This window comes from Melospiza georgiana, chromosome 19, assembly GCF_028018845.1.
Source record: "Melospiza georgiana isolate bMelGeo1 chromosome 19, bMelGeo1.pri, whole genome shotgun sequence".
NCBI lineage: Eukaryota > Metazoa > Chordata > Aves > Passeriformes > Passerellidae > Melospiza > Melospiza georgiana.
In genome coordinates, this window is record NC_080448.1 from 12,629,805 (window position 1) to 12,653,691 (window position 23,887).

At 50.7% G+C, this 23,887-nt stretch overlaps 1 protein-coding gene across 9 annotated transcripts in view; it reads right to left on the minus strand.

Annotated features, from left to right (window-relative positions):
* MSI2 (musashi RNA binding protein 2) overlaps nucleotides 1–23,887 on the minus strand; it is a 197,270-nt gene that overhangs the window by 77,976 nt on the left and 95,407 nt on the right. For all 9 annotated transcript variants that reach the window (XM_058037333.1, XM_058037332.1, XM_058037327.1 and 6 more), the window contains exon 7: nucleotides 1,279–1,327. In XM_058037333.1, coding sequence (XP_057893316.1) covers nucleotides 1,279–1,327 — 49 coding nt within the window. The remainder of the gene's footprint in view (nucleotides 1–1,278; nucleotides 1,328–23,887) is intronic.

Genomic DNA, 23,887 nt, shown 5'->3' on the forward strand with positions numbered 1-23,887 from the left:
GTTCCTCCCCACTTAGACCTCATCCAGGAGCTCACACAGGGATGCTAATGCAGAGCAAAATGTCATGGCTTGCATGTAGGAAAAACAAGCTATAAAAAAATTAGTCAATGAAATCAATTCACAGAATTCTCAGGGGAAATAAGAAAGGATGACCTGTTGCCTCTCATCTTCAACACACGTAGTAGGAAAAAAGCCCTTTGTGGAAAACCCAAAAGGTTTCACAGCACATAAGGCACCCCCTAGACCTGCAGCCCTGATCTTCAGCAGGCCTCTGCTGCTGGAAAGTCAGTGCAAAGATGTTTGTGGACAAGGAATGCATCCTGCGGGGCTCATTACCCAGGCTGCAGCCTGCAGGCTCCCCAAAGAGCCCAGAAATGCTGAAGCAGGGCTGAGGCAGGGCTGCTGGAGCAGAGCTCAGCATCCCAGAGCTCAGACACCAACACTCACCGTGCCCTCCTGCCTGGAAGTGCTTACAGCAGCACAGAGCCAGGGACAGGGCAGGGTCACCTTGGGCACAGCGGCAGGATCCTGCACAGGAGGGCTCACACAGCCCTGCCCTGCTCTCCTGTCCCTGCAGAGCCTCCAGGGTGGGCACAGAGAGCTCACAGAGAGACAGGGGGGAGCCCAGCCTGGGATCTGAGCAGAGCTCACAGCCAGGGAGGAACTCAGCCCCGGGTTGGGGACGTTTCAGCAAACGGAGACACCTGACCTGTGTCAGAGGCCAAAGCTGCTGAGTGTCCCCCCAGCTGTCCCCAGACCATGGGGCCCCTGTCCCGGCACCAAAGCAGCTTCTAAATGCCACAAACACATTGCTGAGACCCCGAATGGAGAGCAGTATTTATGGCCCATTTAAGGGGGATTTCATGGGGAAGGGTGGAAAATTCCCTGGATATAAAAGGAAGTTGTCACGGGTTGAACTTTTCAACCTAAGCAAGAGCTCTGAAGAGGTCCCTGCTACAAATGGAAGGGCACTGGCTGCTCACAGAGCCTCCCTGGCTGGAGGGGCTCATCTTCCTGAGCAAGGCTTTTGCTCAGTGCTGCTGAACTTTCCACTACAATCCCTGACTTTGGCCATTACACTGAGCAGGAAAGCCACTCCTAACAAGAAAATCTACGTGCCTGGGGCATTCCATGCCAACACCACTCCTGTGCTACCTGCAGGACAGAGCCTTCAGTGCCATGATTTAGCCACTGGTTAAATCTCACTGGATCTGGTTTTTGCTCCCCCATGCAGAAGCCGCCACGCACTGTGAGCTCAGAGCCCCCAGCCCCTCTTACCTCTATGCCTGTTGGTCGTCTTGTCAAACATTAGCATGGCATCCTCTACCTGCAAGACAAAGAGGGAGAGTTGTGCTTTAACACAGCTGGCACCGACTCAGACACAGCACACACACACCAGGGAGGGCACAGGCAGGAGCACAACTCCTTGGTTCTGGCCAGGGGCAGCTCCTGCTGCTGGAAACCTGCTGCTTTCCCCTCCCTGCCCTGGCTGGCAGCTGATCCTGCAGCAGAGCAGTGACCACTGAAATGTTGATCCTGCAGCAGAGCAGTGACCACTGAAATGCTGATCCTGCAGCAGAGCAGTGACCACTGAAATGCTGATCCTGCAGCAGAGCAGTGACCACTGAAATGTTGGCCCTGAACAGCCCAATATCTCATCAGCTTTCCCAGTGCACATCAATCCCTGGCTGTGCCTCATCTCCCTTCTGTAGGGAGACCAAGCAGGGAGGAAGTGTGGATGCAAATCGAGCCCATGACTCCTCCAAATTTAGAGTCACTGTCTTGGTTGAGAATTGGGTTAAAAGAGGTATGAGCAGGGTAAAGTCTGGTCAGCCAAGAAAGGTATTCAGAGGTTTTCAAAAGGGCTTTTGAAAAGCTGCAGGAGAGAGGGGAGAGGGAGGAGGGAGAAACTTTAATTCGCATCAGGCTCGGCATTTCCACTTCACAGAGAGATGACTGATGAAACGTATTGAAGTGCAACCAAATTGCTTTCAACTTTCATTAGGATTTGCATGATTTATTCCACCTCCATTTAATCTGTGCAGCCACACCTAAAATTCTGCACTTATGGCACAAGGCTGTGGTGCTGGGGTTGATTATCACACCCCGAGCTGCTGCTCTGAGGCTGCAGGGCTGGGGCAGGGGGGTCCATGTGCCCCTGGACATGGCCTGGGCAAGCTCTGAGATGAAATTACACATGCAATCCTCTGCTGCAAACTCAGAGATGATGAAACCTCTAACACTGAATTACACACGGTGTTGCAGGAAGGAAGAAGAACTTTAAAGAAAAGGTTTCATCCTCTAAAGGACTCCACTGCTTGTCTGCGGTATGGCTTTGAGATTTTTTGTTTGTTTGAGGTTTTTGGGGTTTTTTCCCACCAGTAATTTTTCTGTATTTCCTTGGGGCTTGTACTCTGGCTTTCTATAAATCATTTATCTCAGCTAAGTGATTTACAATGCAGTTCCATGCTCTCCTCATCCCACAGAGGGCCACTGAAGGGTCCACCTGTCCCTCCAAGTGTCCTCTCAGGCAACAGACAGACATGCAGCCTCTGTCTCTGAAAAATTTCCCAGCCTTGGCTGGGGAGAAAGGGTTTGGGAAGGTGCTGAAAACACAAGGTGAACCTCCCTGAGGTTCTGAAGGGCTGTAATATGTTCCAGGAGATTGTACAAAAATACAGTGCAGCAAAACCTTACATGGTGCCTGAAATTCATCTGAAAATCTGTCTCTGCTTAAGTTGTTCTTAACTTTTTTAGTCCAAGTGGTTTGCAGAAAGTGCCAGCAGTGGCCTGAGAGGGTGCAGAAATGCAGCTCTCCTGATACCCAAAGATGCTGATGCACTGAAAAACCCAAAGTGCATTAAGCACAGAGCCCTGTGTCCTGCTGTCTGTCTGCCCTCCAAGGGGGAAAACTCACCAGGATGAGCAACACCAGGAGGCAGATAAGGACCAGGCTGCCCTTCACCCTGCTTATCTCTGCCCCAGGGTTATGTTTGCTCAGCAATCTTTATTTTTCATTCTCACAGGTCTTGGCCTCACTGGAACCAAAAATTACAGATTGCACCTGCTGCTGCTTCCTGGGGCACCACAGCACCCAGTGCCACCCTCTGTCCCCACCCAGCCCCTGCTGCAAAAGGTTCAATGTGGAATTTTCCCTCTCCATCCCCATCCCAGAGAGGGCAGGATGCACATCCAGCTCCTTGGATGTGCAGGAGCACAGGGATGTGCTCTGTCCCCCATCCTGAGTGCAGGCTCCACTCTCCTGATAAGTGACACCTCCCCTGGGCTCTGCAGCTCCCTCCCCTTCTCCCACCTGTCCAACACACCGCCATCCCCTGGGCAAGCGGGGCTCTGTGCCACGTGTGCCAAGCTGCAATGATGATCTTGGCAGGCGCATTTTCATGCAAATAAATCCCTATTAGCAGTACCAAGCAGGGGCTGCAGGGCTGATCCTGGAGGGAGGTTCCTGGGCCCCCGGGGGCACAGGCACCCTGCAGCGGGCACTGCCCCCTCCAGCAGCACCAACTGCTGGCACCAGGGCTGGGCAGCAGCCCCCAAAAAAGGCTCAGCCCCGACACTGCACACATGAAACCTGCACGGGGGCAGCGCCTCTGCAGCTGAGTTCAGTCGTGGCCCAAGTATGCCTGGAAGAAAAAATGATCAGTGGGGTGTTCTTTGAGCCAGCTGGTGCCCTTTCAACAATGTCTAATTGGTTATCTTTTCTCTTTCCTAAGGTCAGAACATTTTATCTCCGTCTCTGCCCTTTCTGTGCTTACCCCACCCTGCGTTATTTTTTAGGGCAGCCATTGTGGCAGAAGAATAGCCTCTCTCCTCCACAGCCCAGTGACACAATGAGACTTCTTGAAACCCCCTGAATAGATAAAGTGCGGCGGCAAAAGGAAAATTCTATTAACGCTTTGCAAAATAAAACATCTGAGAGCTGGTGAGACAAGCGGGAGAGGAAAATCAATGTGGAGAGGGCAGAAAAACTTTTCACCAGTCGCAAAAAGGTGGCGAGGGTATGGGAGGGAGGGGGGAGAGAAACTTATTAATGCAGAAAACCCATCAATGGTATGGAAATCTGGCAGAACAGCAAGAACTCAAACTAGAAGAATTTGAATATACAAAGGGCTGAATAGAATGAGCAAACCACAGCGCCTCACACACACAGCCCGTTTCTCACGGTGCTCCGCGAGGCAAACACAAGCGGCTTGTTCGAGCTCTCAGCAAGGAGAGAGAAGGGACACGGCCAAGGTAACCGCCAGTAAACCCGCTCTGAGCAAACCCATCCCCGTGTCAGGGGAGGGGAAGGAAACCAGCCCGAAACTCGAGCACAGCCAGGGCTGTGAGCGCCCCGTTAACCCCTCCGCCAGCCCCAGAGATGCTCAGCTCGAAACACGCAGCTCTCGCTCTGCACACAAGAGGCAAGGAAGGCTTTTCCTGGCAGCTCTCACTCTGCACACAAGAGGCAAGGAAGGCTTCTCCTGGGCTAGCAGCAGCACTGGAAGGTGGAATTGCCGCCTGCAAGGCCTGGCCATCACCCATCACACGGTGCCAGCTGGACCCCAGCCCCAGCGAGGCCCTGGATGCCCCCGCACAGAGGGGAGGCTGAGCCATCCCACCCAGGGCACCCAGACCCCAGCCTCCTCACATGGAGCCCAAAGGAGCTGATTAATGCAGACTCATTCTGAGCACCGAGCCAGAGGTACAAAATGAACAGCCTCAGGACTCGGGGTAACTAATAAAAAGAAGAAAACAAAGGCTTGCCAGTGAACGCTGGTTACAAATGGACACTTCAGGCCCCCAGACTCCTCTGTCCCAGCACAGCCCATCCATACAGCCAATGTAGACCCAGTTTCTTACATAAAGCCTAACTAATGGGCTTCAGTTTATTTAACTTCTTTTTTTTTTTCCAATCCACTTGGGGCTCTGAGAAAAGGAAGGGCTCTACCACTTCATTACTCACTGCCTGGAAGGAGGAATAGGGGAGAATAGGAGGAAAGAAAAAAAACCTGGAGGAGCCAAAGGCTTTAATAATCCTAACAGTTCCCAGGGTTATTTAAAATATGCCCAGCCAGTTCACAAAAGGCTCCACGGAGATAAATGTATTTGATTTTCTTCCACTTTAATGGAGGCATACATTTAAAGCAACAAAACCAGGGTGACCTAAATAAAATGACTATTAATTGTACTCAGAAAGTCTCTGAATTTAATGCAAGTGATCCAGCACAAGAACATTCAGTATTCTCCAGTCATTCCTCCTACTTTCCTCTTTGGGATTTTCAGCTCCTCTTTTCCAGGAGGAGCTGCTCAGATCCAGCACAGCCCCTGGTCACTCACAGTGTCACCAACAGGCTGAGTGCCCTGCAAGAGCCAGCACTGGTTCCAGAAAATCTCCAGGGTGGTGCTGCAGAAACTGGAGCACTGTGCTGCCATGAAAGCACAAGGACCAAACCTAATTTTTTTTTTTCTGGAAAACTTTAAGCCTCATCCTGTATCTGTCCAAGTGCATGATGCCAGCAGGACACAGACCCAAGAGGTGCCCATGGAGCTTCCCTGTGAAGCCAACCTTCCTGTACAGGGTGCCTGTGTGCACAGGAGCATCTCCCACCACCCCTCCATGTTCTGCTTCTTCCATTTGGGTCGAGGTTACTCACTGAGTAAAACTCCCACAATGAAACCACCACAGCTACACTGGAGGGCACACAGCAGCCTCTGTGCCTCCCCACCCAGCCCAGGAAGGCTTTTCCTGATGCAAACCCCGAGTTCCCAGCACATCCAGAGCAGGCTGAGGTGTTCCTGTGCTGCCCTGGGGTGCAGGGGGTGTTTGCCACATTCCCCAGCAGAGCTGGCACTGTGCTCTCCATCCCTTCAAGGTAAACAAGAATTAGGGCAGACCAATGGATTTACACCTGGAATGGATCATGGTGGCAATTCCAGCTGGGGCTGGGGAGGGAAGGAAAACTTTCACACAATTCAGCTGTGCCTCTCCTCCCTCCATCCCTGACTCCTGAACTTTACAGCTCTTTTACCTCCTCTGCTCCTCCAAGAAAAGTGTGCTGGATATTCTGGCCTAATTCCTCAAATTATTTACCCACACCGCACAACTCCTCCAATATTTTGTTTTCTGAAGCAGAAAAAGCTCTGAGCTGCCAGCGAACTGTCAGGTGCTGTTATTTGAAATGCGCATGTGGAATCCGAGCTCCTGCAGATTTACAACCTCCCCTCACATAAATTAAGACAAATGCCTATTGCACGGCAGACAATTTGAAATGGCTCCCCCACACCAGGCCTCTGGGCTTGATTACAACAGAATTAAACAAAGAAACAAATTATCCCCCTTCTTTCTGTCACACGCGTCCTTTCCTCCCAGCACAGCTCTGTCTCCTGCCCAGGGGCTCCCCAAGCCCCCTGACCATCACACGCATCACCCCCAGGTTCCTTCAGCACTGTCCCAGCATGGGTGACCCCACCAGACCCAGCCCTGAGCGTGGCTGGTCCCTCTGCCACCACCCCTCCATGCTGACCCCATCCTGCCCAGTGCTCCGGGCACCTCCAGGCTGGGATTTCTGCTCCATCTTCCCAAGGCAGCGCTGGTTCCCAGCTCCCTGGAGAGGGATTCGCCTCCCCTGTGCTCTGCTGGGGCACAGGGTGGGCTCCCCAGAGTGCCCTGGTGATGGATTGTGCACCACGCTAACAATCAGTGCCATACTGTGCAAGCACAAATTCCAGCGCTGGCAATTTTCCCCCCAGCAGTCAAGGCTTTAAAAAGTCTTCTTCAGCAATTATAGCTAATAAAACTACAATTTTATTCAACACACACATATCATTGTAACTAATTTTGCTCCATCAGGGCTGAAATTAAAACAGTCATTCAATCACGTTAATCTCAGGGCTTGCTCACCAGCCGTGCCATGGCAAAGAGCATCCCCAGTGCTTGCCAAAATGCACTGGGGCTACTGGTGGGCTTCAAAATGCTCCTGCAAAACACGAAGGCGTTACTCAACGCTCACTCTACCAAGGGGGATGTAAGAATGACTAATGCTCTCCAGAAAAAAACAGCTTTCCACAGCAGGACAAATTAAACATGACTTCATGGATTATTTCTCATTAATTCCTTCTCTGGCATTAATAACAGGGAGTATTGATGAAAGCAAAGCTCCCATCAAGTCATAAACTATTGAGGACTCTTGGAGTGCTCTTTTACCTGCTGTCTTGACTGAGAGCTTCCCTTGTGCCCCCAGATCTCTCTCCAGATCTCTCTGTTAGCTAACAACACCCACAGGGTACACAGGCTCTGGCAGAAAACCCCAGAATGAACAACTCAAAAACATGAAACAGCCCTTTCCTCAGCCTCTGGGGCTGCAGCAGAAAAGGAGGGTGGTGACAAGAGCAAGGGAGAGAAGGCAGTGGCATCAGGCAATCGCCTCCCCAGCAGCAGGATGGTTGAAACTGGGGTTAAACCATGGAGCTGCTGCTGCCGCCCGTCCCCAGAGAGGCAGGAACAGAATCCTGTTCCAAACATCTGCTGGAGAGCATCCAGCCTCCCTCACAAACACTGAATTCACCCTGCCTCAAAACATCCTTGTGTTTTACCCACCGAACAGACAAGGAAGAGGGTGGGACTGGAAGGGAAATTGAGTTACAGACGTTTTGTGACCTGCACGTGGCCCCAGGGCCAAGCACCATGCTGGAGCTCTGCCTTCATTCCCTGCTGGCACTGGGGATCCCCTCCCACGCTCACCCTTCTGCAGCTCTGTGCTGAGCCCCATCTCCCTGCACACGTGCACAGACCCTGCATTGTTTCCTGCAAACTGCCCCAACAACAGAACAACTTCTGGAAGTGTTTTCTGTGGGATTCAGAACTGAATGAAAAACCCAACCTCATCATCCTGCTCCCTGTGCCCTCCCCACCTGCTTGAAGGAGCCATCTCCAAACAAAAACCCGAGGCAAACCCACACAAGGGCGACTTTCTAAATGCACACACAATAATTTTAACTATTCTTTTGGGGCTCACGCTGGAGCTGTTAGGTTTACAGGTTTAACTTCTGATGCTGAAAGGCTGAGAGCTCCATGCAAAGCCATCCCTCAGCTGAAGCCTGAACAGACCAAACACCACAAGAGTCGCCAGCACCAAGGCTCCAAGGAGCTCCTTCCCTCACTCAGGTGCCCTCAGGCCAGGCGGGCACGTCCAGGGCAGTGCCAGGGTGCCGTGGGGCAGGGCAGGACCCTCTCCTCCCCCCTGGGCTGGCAGCCCAGCAATGCCATGCTGGAACATTGCTCCCTCAGCATTCCAGCCAGCCAGGTGCGAGGCGTTGGTGATTTTACTTTCATGGAACATTAGGCACCGTCAGCAGGAATAATTCTTCCTCCCTTCACAGGGCTCCTCTGCATATCAGCGCTGGGAAGTTGCAATCTGTTTGCTTTTCCAAACGCTGCTCAGAGGCGCTGCCCACCAGGCCTGGCTGGAGCTGGTCATGGAGGCGCCAGAGCAGGGGCAGCCTCCTCTCCTGATGGGCTTTGCCAGCACCACTGCCTCAAAGCCAGACTTAAACATGGGCCCTCCCTCTGGGCTGCAGCAACAGGGACATTGCCATTTCACTAACCTCAGCACCAGCTCAGCACCAGCCACAGCACTCGAGCCACCAGGATGACCAGAGCAGGTTTAGAAGGGACGTCAGGCAGAAGTTCCTCCCTGAGGGTGGGCAGGCCCTGGCACAGGTGCCCAGAGATGCTGTGGTGCCCCTGATCCCTGGCAGTGCCCAGGCCAGGCTGGGCAGGGCTGGGAGCACCCAGGACAGTGGGAGCTGTCCCTGCCATGGCAGGGGTGGCACTGGGTGGGCTGCAATGTCCCTCCCCACTCACACCATCCTGGATTCCACGAATAACCTGTGGCTTTCCCTGAGCACCCTGAAGCCACACAGAACCCAGCGCGGAGCCTTCCCTGCTGCTGAGAACACCGAGAAAATCTCCATTCCCAGGAAAGCCAGGGTGTTTTCACAGATGCCTTTGCAGCAGTCCCAGGGCAGGCCGGGCTCAGGGACACAGATCTGATTAAGAGACATCCTGAGCAAAGTAACAGGATCGGGTTTAAAGAGCTTCCTGCTGCCCTTCCGTAAATACCTGCTGAATAAGTGTGAAGATAAGACAAGGATTGCATTACGAGGCTTCCTGATGCATGAAGGGCTTTTTTATTGCCCAGATTTGAAAAAAAAGAGGATGAACAATTGCCACAGCCGGCTCCAGCTAAAGGCTCAGCTGCAGAATCAAACTTCAGTTTATTAGCAAAGGAAAACTCATCTAAGTTCTCTTTGACTGTAATGAAAAAAAGTTTCATTTTATTTCCTGCTGGATCCTTTTCCCTTTTATTGTTCTTTTCATATACTGACTTGCATATTAAGGAATATTTTTCCAGGGCTGTTTGTTCTAAACAGAACTGTCCTCCCTTGTTTTTCCACCCCAAATCAAACACAGCTTATCTCTCTGCATTTAGGGATTTTTTTAATTTATGGAAAAACCATTTGCAAACCAGACCTTTGCTGTGATAAATGTTGAGGCACTCAAGAAGGTGCCATTTTTTGGCCTGGGGTCCAAGCCCACCCTCCAAGCCTGGCTTTGCAGCAGGTGCAGGGAGGATGGTGGGGCTGCAGCAGATGTCTCTGTGCAGAACTCTCCAAATCCTCCCCCTGTGCAGCTGCAGACAGGGCGAGGGGTCAGAGAACTGTACTCTGACCAAACTCATCACCCTGATGACACAACACTTTTTAGAAATGACTTTGAGGCTGTAGGAGCAGTCCCCCCACGCAGACAGGCTGCTCTGGCAGCGCCCACGCACAGGAAGCACAAGTGATTCTCCACTGCCACAAATTAATGACAAGAACAGGAGAAGACAAGTCCCTGGCTTTGCCTTCAGAACCTGCTCGGACAGACCAGAGCCTGGGAGGTGGATTTTCCTGAGCTCAGAGCCCCAGCACATCCCTGCACCACCCACACCTCAAGCTGGAGAGCAGAAATAACCAACACGAAGCACTTGCTCTGATTTCTGCTGCTCAGGGCTTTGGACCCTGCCGTACCTCTTAAAATACCCCAGTTAGTCTTGATGAGAGGGCAGGGGCCCAAAGCACTTGAGGGAACGATTCTCTTAAGCCTGCTCAGGGCAGAAATCACCATTATGTTAAATCAGCACTGTGTGGCTGCACAGAACGGGGAGCAGGGGACATGAAATGGCACTGCCACCACTCAGCACCTGGGGACACACTGCAGCCTGGCCCTTCCAGCCCAGCTCAATCAGGGCACTCAGAAACACCAGTCTGGGCTGGGATTTTCAGGTGCCACCTTGATTCCCTTCCCTGCAGCTCCTCCCCTTCCCACTCCAGAGCAAGCCACAGCAAATGCTGGGAAATGCCATCCTCCAGGAGAGCAGGCTATTAAGGCTGAATATAATATTGAAAGGAAAGCAATTAGTGGTGCTGCAGTGCTGGGCACAGCTCCTGTCCCCCTGCCCTCGGAGCTGTGTGCATCCTGCTCTGCCCAGGTCAGCCTGCTTGGAGAGGGGCTCAGTGCCCAGGAACCACGGCTAACACTGGCTAAATTGAGTTTTCACACGTGTCAGCAACGCCAAATCTCATCAGCCTGACAGCCTCACCCAGCATCTGAAAGCAAGGTTCAGCTGCAATGTTTAATTACCCCTGCACGGCATGGGGATTACAGGGTAATCACCAGAGCTGGGATCCTGGAACCACAGCACTCCTCTCTTAAAGCCTGCTGAAGGAAAAACAAGGGCTGCTGCTCTGAGAGGGCTTTTTTGTTGTTGAAGTCAATTCAGCCTCCTGCTCCCGACATCACCAAAGTGCTTTCTGTGAGAAAGAAGCAATTTTCTTTAGTTTATAAATGAAAATTCAAAAAAGAATCCTCTCCCACTCTTATTATCTGTGTAACGAGGACTCACGGCACTGTCCACACAAACACAAGATGGTTGAATAACGCTTTACACGTGAAAATGGCCCAGAGTTTTCCAAAGGTGCCATTTCCATGCGTGCTGAACCTCTGGTGCCACATGCAGGGGACATGTGTCTTTTCTCCTGTCTGCTGCAGACTCCCCAAACTGCTCCCACCTTTCCACTCCTTTTTCTCCCTGCCCTCCCTCTCCGCAGGGCCCAACAGCTGCCTTTGAAGGGTTTGTTTGAAACCTCTTGGCTTCAAACACTTTTTATTTCTTGCCCAAAAGCTATTTGAATGGATTATGTCCCAGTGATGAATCTCTCCTAGAAACGTGACAAGAGCCTCTTGAATCACGGCAAACAGGCTCGGTAAATCAAACAAACGGCAGAAACGGGCAAAGAGAGGATTTGGGTGTTAAGAACGAGGTGACAGGTCCACACATCAATCCCTCCTGACTGACAAGATGTCCTTCCAAGATCGAGGGATATTTTTTAACTCTGCTTCCCTGACTCCACATTATTTCACAGAAATAACGCCAGATACAATAATTAAGCTGCGATCTTGGTGGATTGTTCACAATGATAATTCCACCTTTGTAATTCAGCTTCAAATAAACCCCCTTTGTTCTGTCTTATTACACAGATTCTGGTATCATTCAAGTATATTAACTGTAGCCTATTACTGTCACACAAAAATGCTCCCTGAGCCATAGCAAAAGGCTCCCTAGACAAAACTTTATGTCATGTTAATCCAAGCTTTAATAACGACGAGGATATATAACTGTTATTCTAATTGTGCTTTGTGTTTCTGCATACAAAAATCAGAAAATATCACAAGTGGCAGAGGCAGCCTTCCTCCAGTCCAGCAGCAGCTCTGCCTCCCTCCCTTCCCACTCAAACAGGGGCTCAAAGCAGCGGGGAGCAATTCCAGCCAAATCCCAGCTCACGCCAAGCTCAGCCTAAGGCACTGAGGGAAAGCTGGGCTGGTGGTGCTAAGTGCTGCTGCTACTGCAACAGAAATTAATACCCTCTAAAATAGCACTTAAACAGGGATAATCAGTATTATGGAAATTGTACATGTTTAATTCTTGAGTGTCTGCTGAAAACATTGCGTGATGAAGGACTGTGGGAAGCGGAGCGTTCGTTCTGGAGCCAAGGCTTAAAATAGGCAAAGGGAAAAGAAAGGGGGGAAAGAAAAGGAGAGAAAGAAAAATAACCTGGAAACAAGCAATGAAAAGACTCACAAATTTATAATTGGGCATTTCCAAGTGGTGGCTGCAAGGTGGGAAATGGATTTAAGGGAAAGTGGAAGGCTCTGGCGCACCCGACAAGGCTGAGGCAAATGTTCTCCACAGTATTTTGCTTGTGCTTTTGCTAACCCAGTTTTAAGTGCACTAGAAATTAGATTTATCCCCTCCCATAAGTAAAGGCACAGCGCTGATCTCACACCCAGATCCACGGCAGGCTGGAGCAGCCAGACCTCAACCTTGCTGTTCGGCTGGAGGACACAGCCCTGCGGACTCCTCCTCATCCTCTGCTCTTTGCTACTGCAATCCTCCCACCTTATTCCTGTAAAATTTACTTCAGTGCAGTGTTCACCCAGTGAACAGAAGCAGCATGTGACAGCAGTGAAGCTCCAGGGGAATGGGAGAACAAGTCTGATGGATTTACCTCGAAAAATACCATACACCAAACACCCTAAAATGTCACCTTCTCCCAGCTCCTCTTCCACTCAAACCCTGAAGCTCCACAGCTCACCACTGCCACATCACAAGAGGCACTAAAACCCCACCAAATCTTCAATATAATACTGCAAAGTATTCATTAACCTGCTGACCCTGCAGCTTCCAGGCTCCATGTTTTGAGGGTGTTTCCTACAACATGTTTAAAAAATGAAAATGAACAGTCTTGTGTAAATCACAAGACTCCACAAACTGGAGTATTCAGAAGAAAAAAAAATATCCACAGAACAGCCTGAAACTCTTGATAAATCATGAAATTTGGCAGGACCCATCTGACAATGTTTATTTTTTTCCCCCCAAAGTTGTACTATGCTCAACATTAGATCAAAACAGTTTTCTTTGGCAGACACAGGTTCTGCTCTGTACTCCCCTTCTCCCTAACACACCATATGGACTGTTCTTAATGAAATATATTTAGAGGGATAGTGAACCAGCTCAGCACTGGTGTAAGTGCTGCCTCTCTGCAAGTCAGGGACTAAAAAACATCATGTGTTTTTGGAACTATCACTTTTGATTTATAAGTCCTTAAAAGTGCAGTCAGTAAGCCCAGATTAAAATACCAAATAAAGCTTTAGTGATAGCAAACACACACACGCGTACATATATAAAGTAAAATTGCTGCTATTTTTACAAATTGCCTTTAAGTAGCACAATATAAAGAGCCCAATGAAATGAGAAAAGCTGGCTTGGACAGCTTCAATACAGAAAAGATAACGAGACAAGAATTTATTAAAAAGTGAGAGGTGTTTTATCCTGCAGGGAGACAGGAAAGGCATTTCCAAGGTTTCTAATATGCTCCTAGGATGGGTACAATGCAAATATCTGCTGAGCTGGAAAGGAGAGCTGTACCATCACAGGGAGGAAACCTGCAGAGTGAATCGGGGGGGCATTTATTGGAAATGGGAACTGGGGCCAAGCCCAGGGCAGCCCAGCCTCCCTCCAAGCCTCTGGGCACCCAAACACACGAGGCCAAAGCAGGTTCTTATTTTAGAGTGACCAACTCCCCTGCCCAGAGCCCAGCAACCACCTCGGGATTTCTATGGACTTAGAGGAAATCTGCCAGTAATCCCATCAGCAGCAACAAGGCTGCAGTCTCCACAGCACAACAAATCTTTTAAGGAGCAAAGCGCTTTTATTCTGGGGAAAAAGATCTGTGTCAAGACACTTGGAGTTGTGCATTTCCTCTCCCCCTCTTCTCCCCTCCTCCTGGAGCAAGAGGCAGGACAGACAGGCATTATCTAACAAAAATCTTGCAGCGTAATGTCAAGATCGATATGTTGACCTAACAAGTAATGCCAGCCTTAGTAGTGTCTTAATGATGTGATCATTATCTGCTTACCTGAGTGCAGCAGCACTTGGCACGTGGGAAGGCTGAGGACTGCCCAGTGCAAAGGAGCACAAACACTGCCCCATATGCACGTTCTGTGCAGCTGGTGTCCCCAGGAAAAAAAAAATTAAAATTATCTACCCACGCTCCTGAGCATCCACAGTGGGCTCAATTAAGCAGGCACAGCAGAACAGGCACTGCTGCTGAGGAAGAGCTGCTGCTCCTTCTGGGAAATGCAGCCTCACAGGGCGTTTGTGCCAAGTGTGCCAGGTGAGTTTGTGCCAAAGTGTGCCAGGTGAGTTTGTACCAAAGTGTGCCAGGTGAGTTTGTACCAAGTGTGCCAGGTGAGTTTGTACCAAAGTGTGCCAGGTGAGTTTGTACCAAGTCTGCCAGGTGAGTTTGTACCAAAGTGTGCCAGATGAGTTTGTACCAAGTGTGCCAGGTGAGTTGGTACCAAGTGTGCCAGGTGAGTTTGTACCAAGTGTGCCAGATGAGTTTGTACCAAGTGTGCCAGGTGAGTTTGTACCAAAGTGTGCCAGGTGAGTTTGTACCAAAGTGTGCCAGGTGAGTTTGTACCAAGTGTGCCAGGTCAGTTTGTGCCAAGTGTGCCAGGTGAGTTTGTACCAAAGTGTGCCAGGTGAGTTTGTACCAAAGTGTGCCAGGTGAGTTTGTACCAAGTGTGCCAGGTGAGTTTGTACCAAAGTGTGCCAGGTGAGTTTGTACCAAGTGTGCCAGGTGAGTTTGTACCAAGTGTGCCAGGTGAGTTTCAGTGGGGCAGGGACGCCTGGAGCTCATCTGGAGCAGGCAGGGGACAGTGGCAGCCTGGAGCCCTCACTCCCTGCCTGGACACACTGGGTTGGATGGCTCTGGGGGCTCTGCTCTCCTTCCTCCCATTTCTCTGGGAAACTCAGTTAAGACACACTTTACAAATCCTGTCTTCAACTGCTGTACCTGAGATAGCTCAGGAGACTCACATTTCCCAAAAATATTGGGTCTGGAATGAGAGAGTCTTGGCCACACTTTAAAGTATTTCACTTTGTCCTTCACAGACTGGTCAGTACCTGCCTGGCCAGCCATCACTGCAGGGGCCAAGAGAAAGCAATGTCCCCTCCTTGAAAGCAGGAGGTGGGTAAAAACCCATTTTCCACAGGCAGCCCCAGCAATGGCAGAGGCAGGAGCACCAAAGCAGGGATCACAGGATCATGGAACCACAGAGTGCTTTGGGGTGGAAGATCACCTTATTTCCACCTTCCCCTGAAGCTGGGCTGGGATGCTGGGATGTGTCTGTCTCCAGGGAGAGGCCGAGCAGAGACGTCACAAAGACAAAGCACACTTAAACTAATTCCAAGACTGAAATGTGTGATTTTTGGTCTAATTCCAAAACCCGCTACCTGGTGTGAAACACCTCTTTCAGTGGCTTGTTCTGGCTCTCCCTGGACAGCAGCAGATAAAGAGGCAATTCATCATCCAGCTGAAGGCTGTGTGCCACACTGTCCCCCCAAAGCAGGCTGACCTCCCTGCTGCACCCCGAGCTGCCATAGCAACACAAAATTAGCACACACACAACTGCTAAATGAATAATTTACTGATTTCATAAGAACCTGACTTGCAATTTATACTTCTATTATCTTTCATATCCATGTCTTAACTCCTTTTGTAAAAAGGCTGCAATCAAGCTAAATAACATTTGAAAATCTAATAAGCACATCCAGATTCCGTGCTCTGGGGCGAGGGTGGGCAGCCTCGTGTGCCCTGGTGTGCCAGCCCCTCTGTTCCCTGTGGGCTGTGCCCTCATGTGTCAGCTCCTGTGTTCCCTGTGGGCTGTGCCCCGGTCCCTGCACTGGGCAGTGCCAGCATCCCTTTCCTCTCCTCCTTCCCAGGGATCCAGGCCCATTGAGGGAGCTCCAAGGAGATGCAGAAGTATCCCCATCCTCAGTCCCCATCCCCAATCTCCATCCTCAATCCCCAATCCTCATCCTCAATCTCCATCTCCAATTCCCATCCTCAGTCCCCACCCTCAATCCCCGTCCCCAATCCCCATCCTCACTCTCCCAGCTGGGATTTTCAAGACCTGCAGCCAGTGAAGGGCAGCTCAGTTCCTCTGGCTGCAATGACAACCAGGTGCAAAGCAGATCTGAAAGGCTCCCCCACCTCTCAGAGATGCCCTTCCAGTGACTCCAGTGTGTCTTGCCTCTCATTTAAAAGGTATTTATAAAGGCAGCATGACAAGAGATGTACTCCCAGAGTTATTTACTGGGGTGGGACAGGCTGGGCTGCTGCTGTGACGTGCAGCAGGATGGGTCTCTCCTCTGGGGACACCTCACACAGCCCAGGAGCTGGAGATGCTGTGGGTGCAGCTCCCCACCCTCCACACTGCTGAGAGAGCTCCACTGAGCGTCCCGTGAGACCCTGCTAAGCAAACATGCCCAGAGAGCAGCACAGCTTTCCTTTGATTGCTTTGTTTTCCAGCCTCTATTCCTACTGGAGAGCTACTCCTGAGGTTTAGAAATTAAGAGCAGTGCAGCTATTAAACCAGCCTTTGGAAGGAGGTGGAGATTTTCAAAGATAACTTCCCATGGGGCGGGTGGGTATGAAACCCAGAGAGAAGAGGAGGGGGAGGCAAACCCTGCCTGGGTGCCTGGCCTCACCTGCACCTCCCAAACTCCTCCCTGGCCTCACCTGCACCTCCCAAACTCCTCCCTGGCATCACCTGCACCTCCCAAAACTCCTCCCTGGTACCTGGCCTCACCTGCACTTCCCAAAACTCCTCCCTGGCCTCACCTGCACCTCCCAAACTCCTCCCTGGCCTCACCTGCACCCCCCAAACTCCTCCTTGGCCCCACCTGCACCTCCCAAACTCCTCCCTGGCCTCACCTGCACCCCCCAAACTCCTCCCTGGCCTCACCTGCACCTCCCAAACTCCTCCCTGGCCTCACAGCACCTCCCAAACTCCTCCCTGGCCTCACCTGCACCTCCCAACCTCCTCCCAGGTGCCTGGCAGCACTGCAGGGCACGCGGTGCGGTACCAGCACAAACAACGTCCCAGGCATCCAACAGGCAAATCACTCGGAGATTGGATTTAAAAATAAAAAGATGAAAGAAGGGGATGGCACAGTATTAGTTATTTGGTACTTGGTACTTATGATCTGAACAAAGCCAGGGAGGAAATTCTCTTTCATTGCACAGGATTTATAAGGCGAGCCAGGGGGGCAGGACCCAATCCCGGGCCAGTCACACTGTGATCCCCAGGGATGCTCCAGAGCCCCAAAACAGGAGAATGCAATATGTCAAAGACTAAAGGCTGTTTAGCATAACAAAACTGGCCCAACAACTGCTCTCTGCCAGACTCCCTCATTTTTGATCAGCTGTGGAAATCAGTGACCTGCTATAAGAACAGGAGCAGGGACTGAGAAACCAGCCCCCAAAAACACAGATGGCCAAATGGAAACAGCTAAGTAGGAAAAACTCCCAATGGTGACCTGAGACAGCAAAGCCCTCTGCAAACATCCCTACAAATAACATGAGACCAATAAGCCAAGCTGCACACCTCTCACACCGTGGTGAACACAGATGTAACCAGGGGCAAGGAGAAAAAAGGGGAGACTTTGGCATTTGCATAAAAATGTTATGAGTTAAATGCATAAAAAAGCAAAAAAACCAGAACTGTGCTGAGCTGCACTGAACATACCTCGCTTGTGTGTTATTTTTACTAATACAGTTGGGACTAAAAACCAAAATGTGTCAGATTCCAGGAACACCGGAACAGGAGGAAAAAGAACAGTTCTGTTTAAAATCTCTCCTTCCTCTCCCTGTTTATTGTTCCCATCTCTGTTGCTGTCTCAAGCCCAGCTGGACAATAGCAAACAAAGGCTGGTTAAACCCTGTTCTTAGTGTTTTATTCCCCAAATGCCCATCACCTACCAGAGAGCAGAGATAAAAGTGAGGAGTTTGACCTGACCGTGCTCACAATGCAGCTCCTTCCCCGTCTTCTGAACAACATAAAAAGGATGTCAGGAGAGCAGATGGATTGGAAGGGAATTTGGAAAACAACAATAACAACAACACAATGAAACCTGAGACCCAAAAGCTGTCTCCATCACACTAAAGCTGCAATCCCCCGGGCTCACAGGGCGGGCACCACGCAATCCTGGCATGGGAGGCAGGGCTCAGGTGGTCAGACACCCCAGTGCCAGCCCAGACCAGCCTCAGCACTGCCTGGCATGATGGCAGCAGGGCAAACACCACAGACACGTGTGAGCACAGCACAACCAGCAGGGCAGGGCAGAGCCAGCACGGAGCAGGAATCCCTCCCTGGCAGGGTGGGCAGGCTGGCACAGGGTGCCCAGAGCGGCTGGGGCTGCCCCTGCATCCCTGGCAGAGCCCAAGGCCGGGCTGGGCAGGGCTGGGGGCTGCAGCAGGGGCTGCCCAAGCTCTCTGGTGCCAATTACCCAGGGCCCATGCTGGCAGGGCTGCTCTAATGAGCTCCCTCAGCACGGGGAACAGGAATCCCCAGGAACACGGAGCAGCCTCTGCAATTACTGCAGGGAGGCCTCGTGGGCACAGCAGGGTGAAAGAGAGTGGCTGCCATGAATGCAGGAGAGCTGGATGCCACCCAGTGTCACTTGACCGTGGCCCTGCCAGGCTCTGCCCTCACCCTTCACATCCCACGGCACACCTGGCCCTCCTGAGCATCACTGACCACACCTGCAGCACATCTGTGTGCATCCTTCACCATCCCACGGCACACCTGGCCCTCCTGAGCATCACTGACCACACCTGCAGCACATCTGTGTGCATCCTTCACCATCCCACGGCACACCTGGCCCTCCTGAGCATCACTGACCCTCACCTGCAGCACATCTGTGTGCATCCTTCACCATCCCACGGCACACCTGGCCCTCCTGAGCATCACTGACCACACCTACAGCACAGCACAGGCTCCCAGCCTGGAACCCCAGAAAACACTCAGGAAGTAAAAAACATTGTTAACGAAATATGCTCCAGTAATGGCCCAAACCACTATGTTATACAAGAGACACACAGCAGAATTTAAAGGAATTACTACATGGATTAAAAAAAAAAATAAATTACATAATGGAATTCTTTCATTTAAGAAGCTTCTTTGCAAAAACCAATTTCTTGCTGCTTTGATTCAATTCAAGATGCTCCAGAACATCCGCAGGCTGATCAAAACAAGATCTGGGGTTTGTAATCTCCAGAGATGCAGGGCACGGGGAAAGGAGGGACATGCCACAGCCTGGGCTGCCTTAGCACAGAGCACATTTCCAGTCTGGCCCTGCTCCATGAACTCCTTCAGCGGCCCCTCACACTGCCACAGCACACAGGGGGTTAAACCTGCCCTCTCCAGCCAGAAATTCCATTTCTGACAAGAAATCTATTGCTTGCAGGGGCAGCATCATCGCTGGGGAAGTGTCTTCATTAGAAGCTCATTTCATGCCAATGAAGTCACTTCCAGCACTATGTGATGTTTGAGAAGAAGATGCAAATCACGGCCTATTGCTCAGCATGTTTCTGAGTGCCAAACAATTCCAGCTTGTTTGACAACTCTTCCTTAAGATGAAGCTAAACTGCCCTTTTGTGCCAATTAAAGACTCACCAGAACACAGTCTGAACCCGCATTACTGTTTAATAAAAAGGGGAAGAAACAATTTTCTTCCCTTTAAAAAAAATACAAACATCTTGCTAAGGACTCTTGTGACAGGAGGACTTTTTGTTCATTAGGACTCCCCAGCAATAACCATGATAAAAGACAGTTGTTTCTCTAGGCAGATGAGCAAAGGATCCTCCTTCCAAAGCCCCCACACCCCCACTGCAAACAAGCAAGGTCTGGAGGTGCCACTGCTCTGAAACCAAAGCAAGACAGAGCCACCCACAGAGCCCAGTTCTTCAAACTGTTCAGTGGAGGGACTCAACAGTGAGGTGCAGCTTGGTGCGGGCTTTGAGTTTTAATTATTGCTCCTTTACACCCTGCACTGTTTAAGAGGATGGATCAGAAGTCCGACAGATCTGAAACAACAATAACATTCTGGCCAGAGCAATGCTGTGAGAAACCAAAGCAAAGCAAAGGCAGGAGCCACCAGAGCCCCTCTGCACCCCACCAGCAGCAGAGGCACTGCCTCCACAAAGGCTTCTCACATGGAGCAGATTTAAGTGTCTTTGACATGCTGAGATGGTCTGCGCCTCACCGTGAGCACAGCTGATGATGCCAGGAATGGTTTTCTCTGCCATTTTATACAGGGTTATTTCCATTCCTTTTATTTTTCTAAATTGTTTCATTATGTTTGTCTAAAACACGTTCAGTGCCTTGGAAAAACAAAAGGCAGGAACAAGAACAAATCAAGCCCCTCAATATGTTGCTCTGGAATTTATAAAAGGTGGGAGAGAGGAGAGCAGAGGCAGCAAGCAGCTGTCCAGCACTGAGCTGTGCCAGATGTGGAGCCCACAAAGCACAGGAGATTCTCCTCAGCCTGCCCTCATCTCCTGGCACCCCTGGGCAGCCACAGGGGCAGAGCTGCAGGGCCAGGTGGGGCAGAGCCCACAGCACTGCAGGGCACAGAGCTGGGCTGGGCTCTGCCTCCAGAGCACCTTGGCCAAGGTCAGTGAGAGCACAGAACAACATCTGGCAGGTGAAACAGAGATCTCTCTGGGACAGCATGCTGTGAGCAGAGGGTGCAGGCTCAGCGTGGAAGGGAAGCTGGAACAGCTCCTGCCCAAAGGGAAGGGGAAAGAGAGAAACAAACACAGGCTCGCATGAGAGGGACACAACTGCCCAGGAGACTCAAACTGTGCTCCCTTGAGCAGAGGCAGCTGAGGAACAGACACACAAACAACAAACAAACAAAAAAACAAAAAAACAAACCCCACATCCCCAAAAAGCCCCAAAGCTCTTCCCAGCCCCTCTGAGCCCCTGAGCAAACCAGCCCCATCCACCCCTGACCCAACACACCTGTGCCCATCTCCCTGCAGCCAGCTGGGCTTTATGCAACCTCCCCACATCCCCCAGGGAATGTCTCTGTGTGCCACGCTGTTATACACAGCCCCAAAGATATAAAAATTCCTTCCCTTTCAAGAAGTGCCCCATCTTGGGGAATGTTTATTTTGATTTTTTTTTTTCCCTGTCAATGAATTTTGCTCGTGGCAACGGTTTAAAGCTGGACAGATTCCACACAGAAGCTAACCAAAAGCATTTGTTTCTCAATAAAAGCCTCAATTGGGAACAGGCTATATAAAAAATAGTTTAAAAAGAAAGGAAGGGGGAAAGGAGAAAGAAAAAAAGTCTTTACTTAGTCATGCAAGTCAAACACTGTAGAAGAAGAATGAAATATGAGCGTGAAAATCCTGGGAACACGGCACACGAAGGGACATTCTCTGTCTCACAGACCTTCAATGTCTTAAGCAACAGTCTCTGCTATTCCTTTCACTTACTGATAGTCTTAAACTTAATTTCAACCTCCAGGCTAAATCTATTAATCTTACTTCCTCTGGTTCCCTTGTTGATTCTGCTCCTCAGTCAAATAATCCTCTGCAGGTGCTGAACCCCAAGACACTTGGGGAGGTATCACCCCTCTCCTGCCAGCCTAAATTAACTCTTCCAGCTTCCTCCCTTCTCCCTCAACCCCATTAGAAGCTGTAACTTCCCCATTAGGATCAATTTCTGCTAATGATCAGATGGTGTAGAGGCACCAGCCCTTCCCTCCTCTCCCAGAAACACGGGGGCCCTTGCCAGAGCCTGCTCCCCTTCACACTCCAATCCTCCTCACAGCTTCTCCTAAAGCTATTTCCTTTAACGAGTCCCTCACGGTGTTTTAGTCCATTAATTTATCACACTTTCCTGTTTCAGCCTTCGCTGTCATTTCCAGCTGCTCCTGGGAGACAGCTGGATCCTCCTCTGCTCAGCATCCCCAGAGCTGCTGGCACAGGAGCCACTGCCCAGCCCTGCAGAGCTGCCCCGGCACTGCTGCCGCTGCAACGCCCCCAAACGCAGCAAAAGGCACTAAATAAACCCAAGGGTTTGTGCTCACACCGTGCCCTCCCCCTGGGAAAGCTCCAAGGCAGGATCTGCTCCCTGGCTCTGAGCTGGGAAGCAAAACCCAACAGCGAAATGTGAATGAAATGCAAAATGTAAACAAACACGCTCAATGACATAAAATAAAATCATCGAGTTTTTGGATGGGATCCAAACTTAATAGCACAGAAGGAAGTTTACATTGAACTTGGGGATTTTTAACCTCAAGTGTCTGTTTAATTAAAAAAAAAAAACAGCTGCTGGCTACATATTTGTGCAGCACACTTTCACACAACACACACCCGCCTCTGCGAGTCCCCTGCATTTAAATAAGAGTCAGACAAGCAGCAGGAGATGGAGGGATCACCCTCCTGGTCCCTGGTGCTCCCAAGGGACCCTGCTGCCTCCAGGGAAGGTTCTGAGCCTGGCAGTGCCAGGGCAGGGCTGGGTCTGGGTTTCAGCAAAAGCTTCTCACCAAGAGGGCTCTCCGGCACAACGTGTGCAGGTGGCACTGGGGACATGGCTTAGTGCTGGCCTTGCCCTGCCTGTGCTCCCAGGGATGCCTTAACCCTTCCCTGCCCTCCTCCAGGGACACAGGCACCTCACGGAGAGAGATCTGCTCCAAAATGGGTCATTTATTCCATACCCTTGTTATTTGCAGCAAAGTATAATGGAAAAAATTGACTGTTTGCTTGGTGCAATAGGGCATGACTCTTTACACAGAAATAATAGCTAAACAGTGATGGATTCTAAATCTCCATTACAGTGAAAGATTTGAAGGAGTAAAGCAGTTAGAAAAATAATTGGTTTTCTTGTTTAGCTTTAAAAAGCCTTTACACACCGCCAAATGGAGAAGACTTCTCACTTTATTGTGTTTTTTCTTTGAGGGGGGAGCGTTCCATTAACAAAGGGAATAAAAACAACCCCAACCTACTTAGGGAAAAAGGGAGGCCTCTGACCTTCTCTGGGAACCCTGGAGGGCAGGGAAACCCGGGAGATGCAGGAGCACAGCCCCATCCCGGCCGGGCAGGGCACGGGAAGGTGAATGAACACGGCCCAGCACTCAGCCTTGGCTCCTGCTGCAGACAAATCACTGCCACAGCAAACCAGGAGAGCCTGGAGTTTCCGTGGAAAAGATTTAACAACCCCCAGCCAGGCACCTAACCTGGACAGGGCAGCAAGCGTCCCTCTGTGCTGATGCAAGAGGCAGAGCCTGACACCTCAGGACACAGAAGGGGAAGAGATTACTTATACCTAAAAATTAACCCTTCCAATACCTCTCTTTCTAAATCCAGGCTGGAAAACAAGCCCCAGCTAACTGGAAATTGCATAACAATGATGAAACACGCAGAGGGCTTTTCAATAATGACAAAAAAGCAGGTGCTTATGGGTTCAGAACCCTCCAGGATCCTTCTGAATATTTCAAAGACCAAAATGAGAGACTTTTTCATGTTTTCTAAAGGCAGAGACCTTTCCCCTGTGCCCAGCTCCTGTGAGGCAGCTCTCTCAATTATTCAGCAGCTGGCTGATGGGGTTTGGGGGCGGATGGTGGCACCCAGGGTGGGGACACAGCTGCCCTGACATTTGCAGCATCCCCGTGCAGCGGCTCCGAGCGCACAGCGCGGTCGGGGTGACCCGGGCACCCCTCACTGCTCCGGGGCAGCTCTGCACACAGAAGATTTTTTTATTTCCTGCAGATTGTTCAGCAGGGACCAGCAGTGGGTGCCTGAGGGGGGAGCAGCACCTATTGAGGCCCCATTAATTTTTCAGGGATTCTCGGGCTTTGGCCTTTACAAAACGCGGCAGGAGGAGGAAAGAGGAGAAAGAGACTCCAGGCAGGAGGAGAGGCTC